At 45.7% G+C, this 19836-nt stretch overlaps 5 protein-coding genes across 5 annotated transcripts; 4 read left to right on the forward strand and 1 right to left on the reverse strand.

Annotated features, from left to right (window-relative positions):
- Nucleotides 1–5184: 5184 nt before the first annotated feature.
- On the forward strand, nt 5185–7236 carry BJX68DRAFT_257783 (transcription factor domain-containing protein; the record flags this gene model as incomplete). The annotated part of the gene is made up of 2 exons (XM_071043403.1): nt 5185–6758; nt 6834–7236. The coding sequence occupies 2 exons, from the start codon at nt 5185–5187 to the stop codon at nt 7234–7236; spliced, it is 1977 nt and encodes a 658-aa protein (XP_070895124.1).
- A 59-nt stretch (nt 7237–7295) lies between these two features.
- Nucleotides 7296–8537, reverse strand: BJX68DRAFT_257784 (TauD/TfdA dioxygenase family protein; the record flags this gene model as incomplete). The annotated part of the gene is made up of 4 exons (XM_071043404.1): nt 7296–7471; nt 7533–7647; nt 7771–8291; nt 8366–8537. The coding sequence occupies 4 exons, from the start codon at nt 8535–8537 to the stop codon at nt 7296–7298; spliced, it is 984 nt and encodes a 327-aa protein (XP_070895125.1).
- Nucleotides 8538–8903: 366 nt separating this feature from the next.
- On the forward strand, nt 8904–10799 carry BJX68DRAFT_278375 (alpha-keto acid decarboxylase family protein; the record flags this gene model as incomplete). Its single annotated transcript, XM_071048518.1, has 2 exons — nt 8904–9188; nt 9247–10799. Exons 1-2 carry the CDS (start codon nt 8990–8992, stop codon nt 10797–10799), a joined length of 1752 nt encoding a protein of 583 aa, XP_070895126.1. The 5' UTR covers nt 8904–8989.
- Nucleotides 10800–11162: 363 nt separating this feature from the next.
- Nucleotides 11163–12904, forward strand: BJX68DRAFT_257786 (MFS general substrate transporter; the record flags this gene model as incomplete). The annotated part of the gene is made up of 6 exons (XM_071043405.1): nt 11163–11330; nt 11385–11510; nt 11596–11808; nt 11866–12372; nt 12465–12557; nt 12635–12904. 6 exons carry the CDS (start codon nt 11163–11165, stop codon nt 12902–12904), a joined length of 1377 nt encoding a protein of 458 aa, XP_070895127.1.
- A 572-nt stretch (nt 12905–13476) lies between these two features.
- On the forward strand, nt 13477–15366 carry BJX68DRAFT_257787 (alkyl/aryl-sulfatase; the record flags this gene model as incomplete). Its single annotated transcript, XM_071043406.1, has 1 exon — nt 13477–15366. The coding sequence occupies one exon, from the start codon at nt 13477–13479 to the stop codon at nt 15364–15366; it is 1890 nt and encodes a 629-aa protein (XP_070895128.1).
- Between the last annotated feature and the right edge of the window lie 4470 nt (nt 15367–19836).

Here is a 19836-nt window from a genome sequence, read left to right on the forward strand (position 1 = left end):
CTAGTGATTTTCTAAACTATTATAATTACTTAAGCTTATTTTCTACTCCCTTAACTAGTAGTATCTTTACTTTATAATACTTATTATATTATAGTAGTTAATATTCTTCCTTAATAAATAGTTTAATAAACTTATAATATTTTTTTAGTAGTCTCTCTAAGACTTTAGTAAGTTCTTTTTTATAGACTTCCTTTAGCTTTAGTTATATAGCTAAATTATCCTATATTTCTATTCTATAGGTCTAGGACCCTAAGGCTTTAGCCTTTATTATTTTAATCTCTAGTAGGGTTTTCCCTAATACTCCTATAGCAACTTAGATCTATGTAACTTATTATTATTCTTTCCTAGTTTGTAGCTGTTATCCTTTGATCCTAACTTTACCAGCTGTCTAGTTTACATCTGGGTTTCACATATGTAGCCATGTCATCCTAATAACATTATCATAAAATCCTTGCTCTATGGTTAGCACTATCTTAAATTTTAAATTCTCTAAATATTCTCTATTATTAAACCATACTTTGTCTATCACTAGCACTGGTGTACTATGTAGTAGTTTTCCTCTAAATCTAAAGATTCTTTAGTTATATCTAGTAGGTTTTATAGGTATATTATTATTACTAATAAATCTTTTACTTAAGAATTATTCTAAATATCCTAAATCTAGTAAGATTCTTATATTATACCTATTTAATTTCATAATAATTATAATTAATTCGTTGTTTTCTATAGAAAAGAGGTTTACTTCCTTCTAGTACTATTCATAGTATTATTATAGAATATTACTCTAGTTCTATGGTTCGAACTTTCCTTTCTTATGATAGAATGCGTAGTTTTTGACTCTATAGTTATAACTATTAAGTTTCGCGTGATTTAGGTATCCTTGTTCTTCCTCTATATATTTATAGTTATCTTTTCTAATCAGACATCTAAAGTTTAGTTTTAATAGTACCTTTAGTAGCTATGGTATCTAGTAGTATTTAAATTTATACTAGTAATATTAAATATAATCCTTATTATAATATTCTATCTAATAAATTTCCTAGTATACCTTCTTACTTAGCTAAGGGTAGTATTAGTATAAGTATTAGTATACATGACCTAGAATTCTACTACATAAACTAGTTCCTTGTTTATTTAATACTCTTTCATATTCTTTAGTAAATTTAATGTTAACTTTTCTATGTTTAGGGTATTCTAAGAATATCTAATCTCTATATTATTTATATTTTAAGATATAATCTTATTATGTTTTTCCTAATTCTTCCTAGTAGATTACACAAGCTAGTTTATAACTATAAGGTTTATCATCCTTAATATCACTTTTAAGTAGGGTTTCTATCTAAGTTTCATGAGTCTTATAGTGATTTATAACTATTTTATTACTAATCTAAGCTATTAAAGGATCTTAGTGGAACTTCTCCTTTAAATCTAGGATCTCATGATTATTTATTAGTCATGCTACTCTTATAATCCATAGTAGGGTAAGAGGATATTCCTTTATTAATACTAAGCTATGTCTCCTATTAGAACTTATAGAGTATCCTTTATCATACCTTAGCTTAATATCTTTAATAATTTTATAGAGACCTGTGATTCTAGTCTCTCTATTCCATATTATACGTGCTTTATTATATTTCTTTATCTAATTATTAACCTAATTATTAGGTTAGATTATATAATAGAGTAATATACTAGATACTTCCTCTTAGCTAATATCTAGAGTAACTATTACTTTATCTTATAGTTATTCTTCTTTAAGTACTATAAGTATTATTTACTTTATCTTATATACTTCCTAGATTATTCTATTCATATCCTAAATAGCTTTCTTAGTCTTCTTTAATTCTTTAATTATAGTGAGGGTAAGTTACTTAAAGTTATTACTAAGTAATTCCTAGGCTAGTCTTCTAGTTCTCTAGACTTTTCTATTCTTTAGTAGATACTAGAACACTTCTTCTAGGATCTCTTTAGTAGAGTCTGTTTTATTCCCTTTATTACTTTCCATGGTGATTGGTTTGGTTATTATAAAGGTGGTATTAATTTAAGAGTTATAGGTGGCTAGTCTATTCTTCTTATACTTTAATTAATAATCCCTTTTTATATATCTAACTTTTCTATATCTATAGTACTTTCTATTAAAGTATTACTTTCCCTACTATTCACCCTTCTATTCTCTAGTAGTAATAGTAGTATTTATTTCTATATCCTTATCCTTATCTCTTTATAGGCCTTGATTCTAGTATTAGTTTTAGTGGTTATCTTTTACTTAGTTCTATTATTTCTTTTTAAAGTATTACTTAATTAGCTAGCTCTTAATCCTAGATATAATATTAATTATTTTATTAAGTATTTTAGCTTTCTTCTAGTATATCATGGCATCTTTAATTTTAGGTTTAAGAATATTATAATACTAAGAGTAGTATGCCTTGTCTTCCTAATTAAGATTTAATATAATTTAGTGAAATTTTAAGGTAAGTTCTCTAATACTTATGTTTAGTCCTTGGCATAGTATATATATGTGTTATTTAGTAGTCTTTTTAGTATTAGGGTTCCTAAAGGCTTTGGTGATTTGCTTCTTAAAGCCTATATAGGAGTTAAAGATAGTATTAGTGCTGTCTTTCCTATTATTATAGTTAGGATTTTCCTGAAAATCTTATATAAATAGCTTAAACTAGTTAAAGGTGGCTCTAGTAAGATAGGTTCTAGTAAAGAGTACTTTATTACTTTTACTTATATTAGATAAGTTATTAATTTAAATATACATGTCTATGAAAGTTAGATATCATCTTAGGGTAGAGTGCTTATTATTAAAAGATTCTACTTTGTTTACCTTGATACCTTTAAATATCTTAAGCTAATAAGTCTTAGCTAATAGAGTATTAATCATAGCCTCAAGCTAGATAATCTTCTAAGTATTAGTTAACTAAGGTGTAGCAAGGTTCTCCTTAGAAGTAGAGGTGGCAGCCTAAATAGTTTTACTTTTATTATCACCTATATTAATAGTAGATGTGATCTTCTTAATTAAAATAAGGGTCTATTATTATTAGATAAGCCCTATTGTTCCTACTTAGGACTGGGAGGTCTTAAGGTATTCTAATATTAAAAGAGAAGACTGCTTCTTTATAAATAAAGAAGGTAAACTAGGTTTCTAAAAGGTAGGGTAGCTTAGATTCCAAAGATAATAGATAGTAGCTAAAACTAATTATAACTTAGTAATAACTATCTTAAATACTATTATTACACGTGGCTAATATATCCTTCCTACTATGTCTGCTTTGTTGACAGACATGTCAGACATATTGCTTTTACTATGTCATGATTATTACGTGATTCTTGGTACATATTGATACTGTCGTATCACTATATCATGTGGATCATCCTTGTTCTGTACCGTCTACGTGATATCACGTCGACCGTAATCTTACTGGGTAGATCCATTGGCTGACAGCGTCCCGTGTTCTTAGCGCGGCTCTCTGACACCCTTATAGATAGCCTTAAGTTATTAGATTTTATCTCTTAATTACCTCTTATAGTATTCCCTAACTATGTTCTTAATTTCCTGTTAATAGGCTATATAGTATTATTATATTTCTTATTAGAGTTTCTCTATTTATTACTATAGTTCTTATTCCTTATTATTAGGTTTAGGGGATTTTCCCTAAGTCTAATTACTTTTATTACTAACTAAGTCTCCTATGGCTTTAGGGACCACTTATATAGTTTCTAGGGCTACTTATATAGTCTCTCCCTTCTCCTAGCTAGTAGAGTTATTAGTTAGTATTATTCTAGTGTCTTTACTTAACTTAACGTCTTTATTTAGGTTATTTAGGGTTATTATTATAGTTAAGACACTAGAGGCTACTTTTCCTTAAAGTTTATGGCTCTATAACCGTGTGAGTCGCCCCTAATCCTCTCCCTATAGGATTTCACCGTCTATTCTACTTATTTTCAGGCTTTATAAGGGGTAAGTGATTAGAACTATGAACTGTAGCTAATATAACTGCGGGTAATATATATATGAAGCGGAATATAAGGGTTCAGAACATGTATATTGGTTATAGCTGAACTAATCACTGGTCTTCACTACGTGAAGCCCAGCAGCCGCACTACGTGGTTCGTGCGTCACGTGTTTCCGGTAAGCGGGAGCTGCGGCGCGCAGGTGCGGTGCCTCAGGCGCCGCACTGCGGGTGCTGTGTACAGGGTCTAACAGTAAGACTAAATATAGGTAGGTAATAAGTATCCTTATATATCCTTCTCCTAGTATACTATTCTAGGTACCTTCCTATAGTCCCTTCCTTAGTCCCTCTTAGGCTAAGCTATATACCATCCTATAGTCTCTAGATAGTATATATACATAACTTATTAATATACTAGGTTATGGCTTCTTTTAGCACCTAATTAGTAATTTAGAATTATACCTTATTAGAACTCTATTTCCCTTAGGCTATAGTTTATAGTCCTAGTAGTTCCTATGTCCCAGGTTCATGGCCTCCCTAGGTCTATAATCCTAAGATTATAGTCTAGACTAGTTTATAGTCCATGAGGGTTTTTAGTTATTAATTATTAGTTATTAGGTATTTATAGGTACTTAGTCTTTTAGGTAAGCTATATTATATAACAGCTTATCTTTAGCATAGTTTATAAGCACTTGGGTTTATATCTATTAATACTAAAGGTTTATAACATTATTATAGTAGTAAAGTTATTATGGGGTGAACATTAACTATAGTTAATATTATTATGAGTATAAGATTATCCTAGGGATAATCTTATCATTAAGGAACATTATCTGCCCGATAATATTCTGACCGCTGAATGTTCTGCCGGAAGAACGTCTGACCGCTTGGCTGGGTTCATAACACGGGCATTAAGGTGATCACTGACTGTACGCCCACCACTCAGGAATTATGTTACATTAAATAGTTATAGTAGAGTAAGGGGTAGTTAGTCGGTCAGTTAAGAGTGATTAATAAGATTTAACAAGGTTTCCCCGCACTTGGAAGCCTGCCTAGGTCCAAGTAACAAGTGCCGAGATACGCTAACTATCATAGAATGGCGCAATTCTTCCAGCCCGTGACACCACTGCCATTTCTAAACATGCATGGCGAATCTTGAATATTTCTCATTCAGCACTTTTCTTTCCAATGAAAATATACCGGACACGAATACCACATAGCCAGTAAGATGGAGCAATCGACGAGAATTCGCAAAAGAGTGCCAAAATCTTGTCGGCGGTGCCATCGACGAAAACAACGCTGCATTGGATTCCCCACTTGCGCCAACTGCAACGCGGCAAACGAGCCGTGTCTGCGCCCAGAGACGTCTCTATCATGGCATCATGGAATGTCCAAGGGTGCGTTGGCTCACCGGATCGAAGTGCTGGAAGCCCATCTCTCTGCCACCATTCATGACGGTCTACCTTCTCCCGATGGAGCAGAAGCGGGGGAGGAAGAGATTCGGTCACCTGAGGGTACCACTACCCAGTCTGCTGTTTTAGCAGAAGAACAGGCTGCTTCGGAGGAGTCCAGAGGCGGGAAGAGGGCCAGGCCGAAACCTGCGGCTACGCCCTACTTTGGCCCCTCATCCGGTGTGACGATTACGGAGCATCTGAGTCGCATTGTCGGGGAGGATGTCACTTGGGCCGATCGCTCGATTCTGGTGCATGGCACGGAAGAACAGGAGGGACCAATTTCTCCTGCTCCCACGACCGAGCAGGGCAAGGCTGCGCCACCCGATGATGCAGTCGGCAAGCAGCTCCTCGACGCATATTTCAACAACCTGCATAAGCGACTACCGTTTCTTGACCGCGCGGAGATACTCCAGCTGCATTTGAGGCGGCATGATGCGCGTGGTGCTGGCGCTATCACTAGCGGTGGCCAGCAGCATGAGTATGGAATGTTTAAGCTCTTCATGGTGTACGCTATTGGCGCGGCTATGTTGCAGCTGAGTGATCAGCACGAATCAATGACACCAAACGCGTATTTTGCTACTGCGTTGCAATTTGATGGCACGGCGGTGCGAGAGGCACTGTCAATTGCGGGTGTGGAGGGGCGTATGTTGATGGTTATATACCAGCTGCGATCAAAGTCAAGCTCGAGCGTTTGGTTCGCAATTGGCATGGCAATGCGAATATGCATTGACCTGGGTATGCATCGCGAATCGCATTACAGGGAACTGTGTCCGCAGGAGGCGCAGCTGCATCGAAAATTATTCTGGAGCGTATACGTGATCGAGCGGCATGTATCATGGTGCCTTGGGCGGCCATTTAGCATCGCAGAGGACGATATTGATACTCAGATCTTGCCTGACGCTGACGACTCGAGCATTGCTGTGCAGCCAGGCCGTTTCGGGTTATCGGCAAATACGAATATACCCGTTAACAGACGGTTCATTGCGACAGTACAGCTCCAACGAGTCATGTCCCGCATTCATACCAAGCTCTACGGGGTAGACAGGAACATATCTGCTTTGGCCCCGCAGTTGCCCTCGCTGTTGGCCTTGCTGGAGGAGTACAAAACCAATTTACCTTCTCTTGAGCCGCGCGATTATGACTTTATGCTCATGCATTGGAATAACTGCGTTCGCGTACTCCTGCAGCCATTCCTGGGTATCCTTGACCCAGATGATGAACATATTCGAACCTGCCTACACGCATCGGGACAAATGTGCCAAATTTTCAAGCGTTCTCAACAAAGGGGCATATCGGGGTTCTCTTTTCTCCTGGCTAATTCGGTATACCTCGCGGGGCTGACGATGTGGTAAGTAAGCAAGCAAGCATCGTTTTTCTCGTGAGCGAAGATTTGTTCATTGAAGTACTGACAGCGACTACATAGTTTCTGTCTGTTTCGATCTCCACGTTCATGGACGACGAGCGTGGCAAATGATCTCCGGGCGTGCTCGTCCGCCATATTTGTTACGGCTGAGCGGATTCCCAGCTTCAGAAACTCCCGCGACGAATTGGAGAATATGATCAATCGAACCATGGATTTTATTCATGAGACGTCGACTACGAGCCAACATGTGTCGAGCCAGCCAGTACCATGGGTGGAAGGGCAGTTCACAAATATCGGGGGTTCACTCGACCTACAAAACATGGGCATCCTGGAGACACAGGGGCAGGAAAATTCCCTATTCGGAGACTTTTTTACCGAGGATCTTTGGACTGCCGAGACCCTCAGTCTCCCTACGCTGGATTTATTTGGTTTGGATTGGAATGGCCAGGCTTATCAGCAATAGAGAATTTCGATTTCATGGCTGGTATACACGACTTGGGATATGCAAGTTAAAGTCAACAACTACCAATGACAGGGAGCAAGAGTATCCTCAATGCCCAAGTCCTGCCTACGCGATTTGCTTCCTGGGTCAAAATACGGAATCTCGCCCACGCCCACTGCACGATTCCCACTTCGAGGACCGAACCCTTCGTGGTCGCCGGTCGCGGTATGGAATACGCTGCGATTGTCCCAGATTGCTGTAACCGCCAGTCAGCTCTCTGTATCTGCAGAAACCCGGAATGGTGCAGAGACACTTACCAATGTCATTAGGACTATTCCATTTGAAGCGGACCTGAAGGTCATGTCCGTGGGTAATCATATCATGGAACCACTGCAGCAGGTTGGCGCTCTCCTTGCGAGTCAGCCCATCAACCTGTGTGGGAAAAGAGCCTACGTAGTTGCCAGTCAGAACAGAACGAGCCTTCATTGAGGGAAAATGTCACGTCATACCAATCGGGAAAATCGATTTCCATCCTGTAATCGGATTCGTCCTCACGACTGGGTGAACAGCCGAGAGATCCCCTCCAACATTGACAGGAGCCCCCCGCTCCTTCTCATACAACTGGAACTTGCCTGTCTGCGCCAACCTCTGGAAGCCGACTCCCGCGTGCGTGGCCGTCAAAGTTTCCAGGAACGCTCGGTACGGCTTACTGATTCGATCGTAAATCTCATACCCGGACGCCCACAGCGTGTCACCGCCAGTCTTGGGCAGCTGGACTAGGCGCAGACTAGAAAAGTCCGCTGGGGCCTTTTCAAACGAGATATCGCTGTGCCACACGGCTGCCATCCGGGTATAATCAGAGCCCTTGTAAAGGGTCTTGCGGCCCTCCGAGTTGATGGTGCTAATCTGTGGGTCTGGATCCCCGAATTCGCGGGCGTCGTTGGTGACCGGGTGGATGTGCAGGCCGTGGGTGCGTGGTCGGCCAGTTAACTCGCCCATGCGCATGATGAGCTCTTTTTGCAGGTTGTTGGTGAGGTTGTCCTGTGCGCGGAAGAAGACAACACCGCGCTCGGCGACTGCAAGGATCAAAGGTGTCAGCATGGATAAGGTCGGAGTGCTCTGACAGAGGAATATGTTGATGGTTACTGACCCATGATCGCCAGGTCGCGAATCCGCTGGTCCGCATTGGGATGCTTTAGGATATCGTCCACGATATTGCAGGAGCCCTTGATAAACTCATTGCCAATAACAGGCGTCACCATAACCGGGTCAAAGGCATCGAGCGAGCCAGAACCGTGCTGGCGCTGAGTCGGCTGCTGCATGGTGGTTGGTGGGATGGTCATGGTGGAACAGTACTTGCTACTTGGAACTCACCTTGTCCATCATTACGGCTTCTCTTATTTATGTTCTGAGACTCCACATGCACTCACCTGTGTTTGAGGATGTTGACCCTTCGAATACATCGACTCCAACAAAGGACCTGCAAATCGTTATCGGCTTTCGGCGTTAAGCAGCAGACGGAGCATCCGACAAAATTCACATCGGAGGCTCCGAAACATCCGTGAAATGACCCATTCTTATCGCCGAAACGCGCAATCCCAAGGAAGAGCCATGATCACTCGATCTACATTGATCGAGGCGAGAGCGAGAGGTACGCCACTGGAATATACGCTGTCGCTGTTGATCACCATGTAAACCCCGTTTTGGTATATATAAGCAAGAAGAGGACCACCAAAACCATGTGACAATAGAACCGAGCCAAAGAAACGAAACAATGGAAGGGAGCAGTCTACCTCTAGCGCAATATCTGTTCAAGCGTCTGCGACAGTTGGGCGTGCATTCTGTCTTTGGAGTGCCCGGCGACTACAACTTGACACTTCTGGACCATGTGGTACCTTCGGGACTCAATTGGATCGGAAACTGCAACGAGCTGAATGCAGGATACGCGGCGGATGGATATTCCCGGCTCAAAGGTGATTCTGGGCCTGATCATATGCTGTCTTTTCTTGTTATTGACTAGTGACCGTGTAGGTGTTGGTGCGGTGGTGACTACTTTCGGTGTCGGCGAGCTGTCTGCAATCAATGCAATCGCAGGCGCTTATGCAGAGAGAGCCCCAGTCGTGCATATTGTCGGAACGCCAACACGAGCCTCTCAGGAGTCGCACGCAAGGATTCACCATACATTCAATGACGGTGACTACCAGCGGTTCGACTCCATGCAAGAACATGTCACCGTGGCGCAAGTCAACCTAAATGATCATCGTACGGCAACCTCCGAGATTGACTGGGCGTTGCTGCAGTGCGTGGTCCATAGCCGACCTGTTCGCATTGCGATTCCGGTTGACATGGTGGCCGTCCCTGTTCCAGCAGTCAAGTTGGCTTTGGAAATCCAGAAACAGATCCCGCCATCCATAAGGCATCCGCAGGAAGAAGCGGTCCTTTGTACTATCCTTGAAAGGATGTACGGTAGCAGGAAGCCAATGCTTCTGGTTGACGGAGAGGCGCGAGCGTTAAACATCACTGATGAGGTTGATCAATTTGTCCGATTAACCGGTTGGCCAACATTTACTTCTGGGTTTGGCAAGGGATTGGTTGACGAGACGTTGCCTAATGTCTATGGAGTCTGTACGCCCATCCATAAGCCATTTCTTGATTCTTGTGATCTGGTTTTGGTTTTCGGTCCACATTTTAGCAACACGAATACCTTCAACTTCTTGCTCCAGCCGCGGGACGAGACATCTATCCTACTGGGTTCCAGCTCCGTACAAATCCAGAAGGATGTCTTTCGGGACCTGTCAGTCAAGGATCTCATCCAGCAGCTGATACAAAGAACCGATGTGCACAGGGTTCCGCCCCACCACCATGACCTCCTGCACCCTGCAATAGGTGTTAAATCACTTCCCAACGTGACTCCTACCGACCCTGTAACGCAGACCGCAGGATTCTGGAAGCGGCTATCCCCATTTTTTCGCCCCATGGACATTATACTTGCGGAGACGGGAACACCGGCCTACGGATCCAACGACTTTATCCTCCCGCCCCAGACCCATGTATTCAAACCGGTCACTTGGCTGTCAATCGGCTACATGCTTCCAGCGGCACTAGGAGCGAGCCAAGCGCAGAGGGATTTAGTAGCCTCTGACCACTCCTGCGGCCACCCTAAGCCGCGAACCATTTTATTTATTGGTGACGGCAGCTTTCAGATGACTGCCCAAGAGCTAAGTACGATCATCCATCAAAGGCTTAATGTGATTGTTTTCTTGATCAACAATGATGGGTACACTATTGAGCGGTGCATCCATGGCCGAAAGCAAGCATATAATGATATTGCTCGGTGGCGATACTTGAAAGCTCCAGAGTTTTTCGGAGCAAACCAGGAGGAAAGCCGGGGACAGCGCAACGCGAATGGAACATGGCAGATACGAACCTGGGCGGATTTCAATTCGGTCTTGCAGGATGAAGAGCTCGCGGACGGCAAAGGGCTACGGATGGTGGAAGTTTTTATGGATAGGCTTGATGCGCCTGATGTACTCTTGAGCTTGTTGAACGCGCAGGTTCGAAGGGAGGATGCCGCTAAGATGTAGTTGTTTTGTCATTGTTTCTCTTCTCTGGTCGTTAGGCTTGCGCTTCATCGGCGATAGGCGATTGTCCCAGCAGACTCATAATCCTTAACGCCGAAATGCGGGGATGATTTGTTAAATCAGCCAAACAAACGCTGCTCAGCTTGGCAGCTTCATAGCTCAGAGCCAAGGATAGCTATAGTAAAGCCACCACAGCCTTGCTAGAAAGTGTATATATGAAGTGATATTCCACTATTGAAGTTCCGTGCTACATTCTTCAACGCGAACACCTCCTACTCCATTAAGATTTCAACAATGGGCACACCAACAGCCACACCGGTTAATGACATTGACCTCCAGAAGGGCGACACAGAGCGCCTTGACGACATGGTCTTCACCCCGAAAGAACAGCGGAAGATCATCTGGCGTGTTGACCGCCGATTGATTGTCATGCTGGGGCTGCTGCATACCGTCGCTCTGATTGATAGAGGCAACATTGGGACCGCCGCAGTAGCTGGAATGAAGCAAGAGCTGCATCTCGTGGGAACGCAATACGTATGCTGCTATTGAATTACAAGTTCAAAGCTTTATGTTTGCTAATTTTAGTAGAGTACCATCGCAGTGGCATTTTTCCCGCCATATATTTGCCTGCAGATTTTCGGACCTCTTCTTGTGCGGAGGATAGGCCCTATATACTATCTCTCTGGAGTGTGCTTCACCTGGGGAGCAGTCATGGTATGCTTGCTGGACTCTTTCCCCTTTCCCCTTTCCCCCTGTCAGGAGTGAAAAACAGAACCAGTTTTTGATGGAGAAAACAAAGCTATCTGCAGGATTTGTCAAGAAATGGTCGGAGATGCTGGGAATCCGGGTTATTATCGGCGCCCTCGAGGCAGGCTTCTTCCCAGCGTCGGTGTATCTAATCGCAACCTGGTACACGCGCTTTGAAATGCAAAAACGTTTCGCCATTTTCTATTTGCTTGGCTGCGTTGCTTCTGCGACAACGGGCATCCTGTCCTACGGGATTACATTCATGGTTGGTCTGACCTTCAATTCTATGCACTTTAGAAGGCTAATAGCTCATCTATCAAAGCACGGCCTGGGCGGCCTCACAGCCTGGCGCTGGATCTTTGTAATTCAAGGCCTTTTAACCTGCGTTCTGGCCTTCATAAGCTACTTCATCCTCATCGACTTTCCGGACAAAATGAAAACCAGCCGCCACCGCCGCTCCTCCTTTCTCACCGAAGCCGAATACACCTTCATCACCGAGCGCATTCACCGCGACCGCGCAGACGTCACCGCCGAGCCTTTCAACCTCCGCAAGTACCTCGCCGCAGGCCTCGACCTGCACGTCTGGGGCTTCGGGCTGATATACTACTGCACGACGACGACCGCCTACGCGCTCGCGTACTTCCTGTCGCTGATCTTCCGCGAGGGGATGGGGTTCTCGACGGGCGCATCGCTATGTCTGTTTGCGCCGCCGTATGTCGCGGCGGGGATCGTCATGTTTGCGGGCTCGTGGGTTGGTGATCGGTATCGTGTCCGAGGGGCCATTATCGTGTTTAATACGGTTCTCACGCTGATTGGATTGCCGCTGATGGTTCGTCGATTTCAAGTTTCCTAACCGCCCACTGCGAATTCTCTGCACTTTTCTCGGGTTGAAGTATGCTAATTGCCTTTTCTTGCATCAAGGGCTTTGCAAAGGGAAATGGCGCCAGGCTAGTAGGGTGCTTCTTCACCACCATGGGCGCAAACTCGAATATCCCTGCTGCGATGGCGTACCAGGTAAGTCGTATATTATCGCTCACCCCATCCCATCCCATCCCACGCGGGCCCAACCCAGCAAACTGATGCCAGTTTAGGCGAACAACGTCCGCGGACAGTGGAAGCGCGCAATCTGCAGCGCCATCTTCGTCGGCCTCGGCGCCTCGGGGGGCATGACAGGGTCGCTGGTCTTCCGCGAGCAGGACGCCCCAAATTATAGACCGGGAATCTGCACGTGCATCGGGCTGACCGGGTTGATTCTGGTCTTTGTTGGGCTGCTTTCTGTGCGGATGCACTTGAGGAATCGCAGGGCGGACAGGGGGGAGATGGTCATTGAGGGGCTTGAAGGGTTTAGGTACACGCTTTAGACTATCTACGGATGTATGTGCTTGAGTCGGCGAATAGTGGTTGGGTTTGGTTTGATATGTTGATATGGTAGGGCGGAAGGTTGTTCCATGGGGATTGGGGCATCTATGAGCCATTGTGATTGCGGGTAATAGGTACTTGAAAAGAATCTAAAGCTTAGAAGAAATGTAAATTACTCGCTGTCTTTTTTTTAAAAAAATTAAAAAAAAAAAAAATTAAAATTAAAATTAAAATTAAGAGCCCTAGCTGCGTCACTGTACAGTCGAAACCAACATCAAACTACAAAATTTAGACTCCTTTACCCATGAAGCTATATCCTCATACATGAATTATCCCAAGCAATGGGCTAAGCTTTTGGTCTGATTCTTGGATGCGCACAAGGTTGGAATCGCTAACGCCGATTTCCGACACGGCCGATCGGCGTTAACGGCACTGGCCCTAACTACTAGACTAACGCGGCTGCGTTGGCAATGCAGTGTTGGCAAAAGGCCCCAAGAGCAACAACAAGGAGTATATATATCATGTATGCTATAAAGTGGCAAGAACAATACTTCATGATCATATTCATCATATAATGGAGCAACAACAACAGCCCTCCTTCGCCGACGGACTCGACCATGAGAACGCCGCTCGGGGTTTCATCGGGACCCTTGAACCCTGCATCATTCGCAACGAAAATGGCCGTATCGTCTGGAACGCGGAGGAGTACAACTTCCTGAATGGCAATGCTACGACTGACTCTCCCTGTCCTCCAACTGTCAACCCCAAACTCTGGCGCCACGGCCAGCTTACCTCCAAGCACGGCCTGTTCCAGGTAACCGAAGGCATCTACCAAGTCCGCGGCTTCGACCTGTCCAACATGACCATCGTCGAGGGCGAGACGGGGATTCTTGTCATTGACCCGCTGGTCTCAGCTGAATGCGCTGCCGCTGCTCTCGCGCTGTACCACACGCATCGCGGACAGCACAGATCGGTCACTGGCCTCGTCTACTCACACTCGCATATCGACCACTACGGCGGCGCAGAGGGTGTCCTGCCCGCGGACAGGGAGCAAAGAGAGAGGATCCCCATCCTCGCGCCAGAGGGCTTCCTGGAAGAAGCCGCGAGCGAAAACATCTACCTGGGTCCCGCGATGCGCCGGCGCGCGGCATACATGTACGGAAGCCGACTCCCAAGAGACGCAGAGGGGCAAGGCCATGTCGGCTGCGGGATCGGAATGGCAGTGTCAACGGGATCTAGCAGGCTGATCCCGCCGACAGACTATATCCGCCACACGGGCGAGGAGAGGGTCGTGGATGGCATTCGGGTGGTGTTCCAGATGGTGCCGGGGGCCGAGGCGCCGTCCGAGATGAATTTCTTTTTCCCGGAACACCGCGGGGAGAGCGCGCTTTATATCGCCGAGTGCGCAACGCATACGATGCACAATATCATCACGCTTCGCGGGGCGGTGGTCCGGGACGCGAAGGCGTGGGCGCGCTATCTGGATGAGTCGCTGGTTCTCTTTGGTGGGAGGTCGGATGCGCTCCTTGCGGGACACCACTGGCCTACGTGGGGAGCTGCAGAGATTACAAGGTTACTGAGCGAGCAGCGGGATCTGTACGCGTATCTGCATGACCAGACGGTGCGGATGATGAATCTCGGCATGAATGGCGGCGAGATCGCCGAGGCGCTGACCTTGCCGCCGAACCTGGCAAAGGCGTGGCATGCGCAGGGCGTCTATGGCTCGCTGTCACATAATATCAAGGGGATTTGTCAGCGGTATATGGGGTGGTTTGACGGGGACCCTGCGCACCTGTGGGAGCATCCGGCTGCTGAGAGTGCACAAAGGTATGTGGACTGTATTGGTGGGGTGGATGCAGTCGTCCAAAAGGCTCGGAGCTACGTCGAGGATGGGGATCTACGCTTTGCGGCGACATTGCTGAGTCATGCTGTTACAGTTCAGCCACAGCACAAGGCAGCTAGAGAGGCTCTCGCCGGAGTTTATCGACAGCTGGGCTTTGGGGCAGAGAATGCAACGTGGAGGAACTTTTACCTTTCGGGGTCGATGGCCCTTGGTTCGAGTCATCATGGCAAGCCACCTCCGCAAATGGCCATCGATAATAGGCTCCGGTCCACAGATTCATTCCAACAGTGGCTCGAAGTATTATCCGTTCGGCTCGACGGGCTGCAAGCCGCACGCGAGTCGAGTATCATCGATATCATGGTGACAGATGAGGATTGCTGGTGGCGAGTTATTCTGAGCAATGGTGCACTGACATATCGGAACGCCCTGGACCAAACTGCTTTCGGAGACGAGGCAGCAGGGCTAAGTTTTGCAGGAACAAAAAACCAGTTGCATCGCATCCTAAATGGGGATGCCCAGTTGAAGGAGGCCAATCGTATTGGCGACTGGAGTTTACTATTCAGGCTCCTCCAGTTAACAGGCATGAGCAGTGCAGCAGACAAAGAATCAAGCCATCTATAATACCATGTGAATAAAACATATTATTTACTAAGAGGCGGAGCATGCGAGCAGATATTGTAAGAACGAGGGTAAGAAGTGCATGTATGTACATCCCTCCTACTATACCTGTATCAAACTATCTAGCCGAAGACCTGAACTGGGCCAACTAATGACGAACCCGATAGCTTTTCCCTGTAATCCTGAATGCACCGGTGAGTTGCTCTTGCGCGGCAGAGATCCAAACTTTTGCGGTTCTAAGGGAGTATGTACCTCCCCTTGTCCGCAAAGTCGTAAGCACCCACGAAGCAGCCACCTCATTACCCACACTGTACATCGGGCATCGTGCCGTGCTGGAATCCAGTCTGCTCTTTTTCGCCGTTGCCACAAGCGGCATGTAAAACCATCTCATTGAATTTATTAAAACCTAGTGAGTTCGGTTGAAGTCGCGCTGCCTGACAACTTGCAAGATCAGTGATAAAAAGGTAAACTGGGATCAGTCGAATGTTGCGCCTGCCCTCATCAAGGTTAACAGTAAAAACGCTAATCACGCTCTACTTTTTTCTCCATCACAACGTAAAATAGCGTTGATCCAGCCGTAATGTACAACAGAAACGTGTAGACATTACTGGTTTACCTACCGAATCCATAGCCTGGGTGGGCGACGATACTCGGTCCCAGTTGTGTAATCCGCGAAAGATATGAAACAGGCCAACAATGCCAGTATACGAGATTTCATCCAGACATATCGCACAGCGTACCAACCTACTCTCCTGCCTCCTACACTAGGTACTCCTTCCCATCCTCCTCCACATACTCAACGGTGGCATGTGGCTCCCACTCTTTGTCAATAAGCTTGACATACCCTCTTCATTATCAAGACATCACCTGGCAATTGGAAGATTTTTGCTGGCTTGCCACAAACGTTGTTCGAATGTATAACAGCAACGCGAGACTTGTGAGAGGCTTGCAAGGTCTGGAGAGTTCCAATCAGCTAGGTAAGCGGCGTTGGAGATTACTATCAGGTCAGAACCTGCGACCCAGGGACTATTAATTCAATATTCCAAGTATCCCGTCACAATTTCATTGTACGTATTAGGCTGAGATGGTATTAACAACATGCTTGAATCGAACAATCACATACAACCACAGGGTGTTGAGAGCAGGGCTCCCCGTCCGCTCAGCCGTACTTAAGCCACAATTATCAACGCGGATAAAAGTGCAACGAGCCTTGAGTGTGTTGCTGCTTTTAGAGGTGATAGACACTAATTCAAGGGTGAGTGCGAGTGAGATGGGTGAGAAGGGTGAGAAGGGTGAGAAGGGTGAGAAGGGTGAGAAGGGTGAGAACTAACTTTAGGCCACTACCGTGATCATTTAGTGCTTATTGTAAGTAGTGAGGGCTCCTTTGGCTTCTGGCCATGTATCTTAATCATACGTTAATCACTTTCACCTTTATCTTGTTTACACTTTCCCTATCCCATGTATTCAGGTGACGTGATGGCCGTGTCAAACGAAGATCCAAGATATAAGAAAGTTAAACTGCTTCAGTAGTTTGCAGAATCACGCAAATTCATAGAAGAATATCAACAGACCCTTATAAGCGAAGAAACATTATCAGTCGCAAGAAGAGGTCCCCGGCTACCAACGAGAGGTATGAGCGAAGTTGAGGATGAGGATAGTAATCACTTATAAACAGATGGATGCTATCAAGAAACCAACCTGAAGATCAGTACTTCAAGGAGGTTGACTCTCATCCTCCTATCTAAGTCCTCAAGCTCTTTCCAGAAAGCTATATTGTGCTTCATCAAGGTCCTTTGCCAAGTCCGCATAGTATTTTACATAACCTTTCCTGTTCTCTGAGTAAGTAGGGAAGGGTGAGATTAATTAAGTTAACAAATATCTTAAAGGATGATGCCTAGAATGTTCACCGTGTGATTGCAGGGGTCACGAAAGGGCTTAACATTGAACCATAGCACATAATCCCAAATCAGGCCCAGCAATGGCTCTAGGCCAAGAAATGTAACATGAAATCTTCCCCAGACCAGGCGCTTCTTTGATTACCCTTTGAATTGAAAATATGGAATGAACAGAGCCGCAGAAGTCGCAAACCACCCCGCCAACGCGAAGGCAGCGGACACGTCATGCGAAGCAAGCGAGTATGCCAGCCCCAGCAGCGCGCTCGAGAGCACCACACAAAGGGCGATCCGCACGAGAGCAGCCTTGTTGAGCCCTTCAACGATATTTATACCCCATAATGTAGACCTTTTACCTGGCTCGTAGATGAAAGACGACCGCAACTTCTTAGGAAAGAGTTCTAACCACTCGGCGTTTAGGAACGCGTGTCCTGGTTCAAGAAGCTTTGCTGCAAAAGCTTCACTTATAGCCCACTTCTCGACTTCAATGGGACAGGGAGAGTAGTGCCAGTTCTGGAGGTGTACTTCCTGTTCTGGCGGGATGGATGGGGCCTTTATATTGAAGGGGGTGGGGGTTCGGCCGAGGGGCATTAGACTGAACTGGATAACGATTTTAGAATGAGCGGTTCAGGAAGTGCAACTACTCAAGGGATGAGGCTTGGACGAGAAGGGAAATGTGAAATTTGGGTCACTTACAGATACAAAATTTATCTTCCTCGGTTCATAAAGATGTAACTGGTCCAAGCACCAACATAGCCAAGGGGGCATTTTCCCAGGTCTTAAAAGCGGTATCTTGGAGGTCCATGATTCCTTTTTCCTGATAGCGTTATAGACGATGTGGAGAGCTTCAAAGAGAGTTTGATCGTTGCCGAAGTGCGTCACGTCGATCTGTTCGAGTCTCTCTGATTTACTTGTACTGAAACAGACTAGGAGGTATTTCGCACTTGCTTGGCGGATATTGTTCGGTACTGTTGCCGACATGGTTGGACTGGGCTGACTGTGTGCTCTATTGGCGTGATGAGAGACGGTGGACTGAGTAGAAGACCTGTTCATGACATAGGCAGCGGGGGGCGCGAGGGGCGTCATATCTGGTGTGCCACTTGAGACGGTTCCCGGTGTACTGGAAGAGGGGGAAGAAGAAGAGCCAGAGGCTGACAACGTCTCTTGAGCGGATGCCATGAACCTTTCTTGTAAGCGCTCTGCTGCACCATCCTCGCGCTCTTTGACGTCGATGTAAAGAGGCTTTCCGAGAGGACTTCTCCATGTAATGCGTTTGAATCCTTCTGGGGGACTTGGCCAGAACATCGGCTCTAATAGGGTGACCCCTGATAGCGCTCGTCGCAGAAAGCTTTGGTTTGCCTCCTTGTTTAACGCTTCAAGCGTAGAATGTTGCTGAGACAGCTCGGGTATCTGTGAATATGCTGTCTGTTCTGTTATGGCACTGTTGGTTGAGTCGGAAGATTCCGGAGACCTGGTTACTTGTTCAATCGGCATATTTTCGTCGACATGTCCGTCAAGCATACCCAGCCATTCCCGTATTCTCGCTACCAGAGTAGTGAATGCTTTGGATTCAACCATGAATTGCTCAACCCCCTGGAGTACAGGCAGTGAAAGCTCGCTCTCAGACTCTGATTGCTCTGAATGCTCCGCCTCAGTGTCAGACAATAGCTCTTTGGGGTCAATAGCGGCTCGTCGTTGGGTTGATTGTGCCAAAAGTAGCTTCTCAAGTTCCTTGCGATTTGAGAAGATGCTGTTCTTTGCTTCTGGCGCCATTGCCCTAGTTAGCTGAGTTGTGATTTGCCGCGCTGCTTCGCGAACAAATTGTGCGGCAACTCTCTGGGCGTCACCAGAAGCCTCAGACACCAGATCACGCCCATAATGTGAAACTAAACTCTTAAGCTTTCTTGCGACTCTCCTGGAGCTATATCTCGCATATGCGATATTAAGAAGTGGACTCAGAGCATCGTTGTTAAGCAGCAGGTGCGCTATCTCTAGAGCGGGATTCACGGTTTGACTAGACGCGGACACTGAAGAAGCTGTTGAGTCATTTGAAAAGACGCTTTCAACATCGCTTTCATCGCTATCCATTTCTACCATACTTGCTGATTTATCTGGACCGACTAGTTGGTTCCTCGTGATCCTTGTAAGGTCTAGGTCTCCGCCGTTCCGTGCTAATTCCTGGATAACTGCACGATGAAGAGCCATGTTGCCTTCTGGGGACCCTGGAAGGAAGTTCTGAACGTTTAGTAGTCTTGCTAGTTTAGATCGCGCTTGGATGTCGGAAGCCAGGTCGAGTAATTTTAGAAGATCGACAATCGACTGCCGCCAGTTCAACTTCAGCCTATGTCGTTGCGCTCGAACTTCAAGGGCGTTTCTAACTTGTTCAATTCCAGGCATACTTTTCTGGTGAGTTGAGAAGTTGGCCAGTCCATCCATGACTAGCATTTCTTTCAGGTCTTCTGAAGTTTGTGTTGCCCACATCTCCGTGAGCCACCTGGATGTTGTTTTTGCTGCCGCATCTTGCCAACCCTTGTCCGTATGAGCGTCCGAGCATTCGCCTATTACATCCACTGTCACTCTG

Source organism: Aspergillus pseudodeflectus, assembly GCF_044049435.1.
Source record: "Aspergillus pseudodeflectus strain CBS 756.74 chromosome Unknown BJX68scaffold_51, whole genome shotgun sequence".
In the NCBI taxonomy this organism is placed as follows: Eukaryota; Fungi; Ascomycota; class Eurotiomycetes; order Eurotiales; family Aspergillaceae; genus Aspergillus; species Aspergillus pseudodeflectus.